General features: G+C 59.6%; 1 protein-coding gene across 1 annotated transcript in view; it reads left to right on the forward strand.

Moving 5' to 3' along the window:
• NAV1 (neuron navigator 1) overlaps positions 1-534 on the forward strand; it is a gene marked incomplete at both ends in the record, with an annotated part of 7,213 nt that overhangs the window by 6,402 nt on the left and 277 nt on the right. The window contains 1 exon segment of the mRNA XM_009866356.1: positions 250-438. Within this exon segment, the coding sequence (XP_009864658.1) occupies positions 250-438 (189 nt within the window).

A 534-nucleotide genomic window follows, 5' to 3' on the forward strand; every position in this document is an offset into this window, starting at 1 on the left:
TACAGGGCAGCTGTGTTTTCCCAGCCAGGTCTCCCTTTGCCTCAGTGTGCTTTTGGGGGGCTTTTGGGGGGTCGATTGAACTTAGCAGCCCCATTACGTGCCTGGCACCTTACTGTGTGCTCGTGTGTGTCAGGCAGACCCTGCCCAGACGCTGCTCTCGGGAGGTGGTGGAGCCCAGGGCACCCTCTGCAGCCTGTGATGGGCAGAGGCACCCAGCTCCCGATTTTGATCTCTGCCTTCCTCCCACAGGTCCCTGCTTCTTCCTGTCCTGCCCCATTGGAATTGAGGATTTCCGAACCTGGTTCATCGACCTGTGGAACAACTCCATCATCCCTTACCTGCAGGAGGGGGCAAAAGATGGGCTCAAGGTACCGGGAGCTGCCTGGTGTGCAGGGACACGAGCTGACGGAGCTTGGGGATGTGCTGATGCAGCAGTCTAATGGGATGGGGAAAGGGGTGTGGGATTTGGGATTTTGGGCACAGGTGCCGTCTCTGTCAGGCCCTGCCCTGTGGCTGCAGCGGGACTTTGCGCTG

Source organism: Apaloderma vittatum, unplaced genomic scaffold (assembly GCF_000703405.1).
Source record: "Apaloderma vittatum isolate BGI_N311 unplaced genomic scaffold, ASM70340v1 scaffold26143, whole genome shotgun sequence".
Classification (NCBI taxonomy): Eukaryota; Metazoa; Chordata; class Aves; order Trogoniformes; family Trogonidae; genus Apaloderma; species Apaloderma vittatum.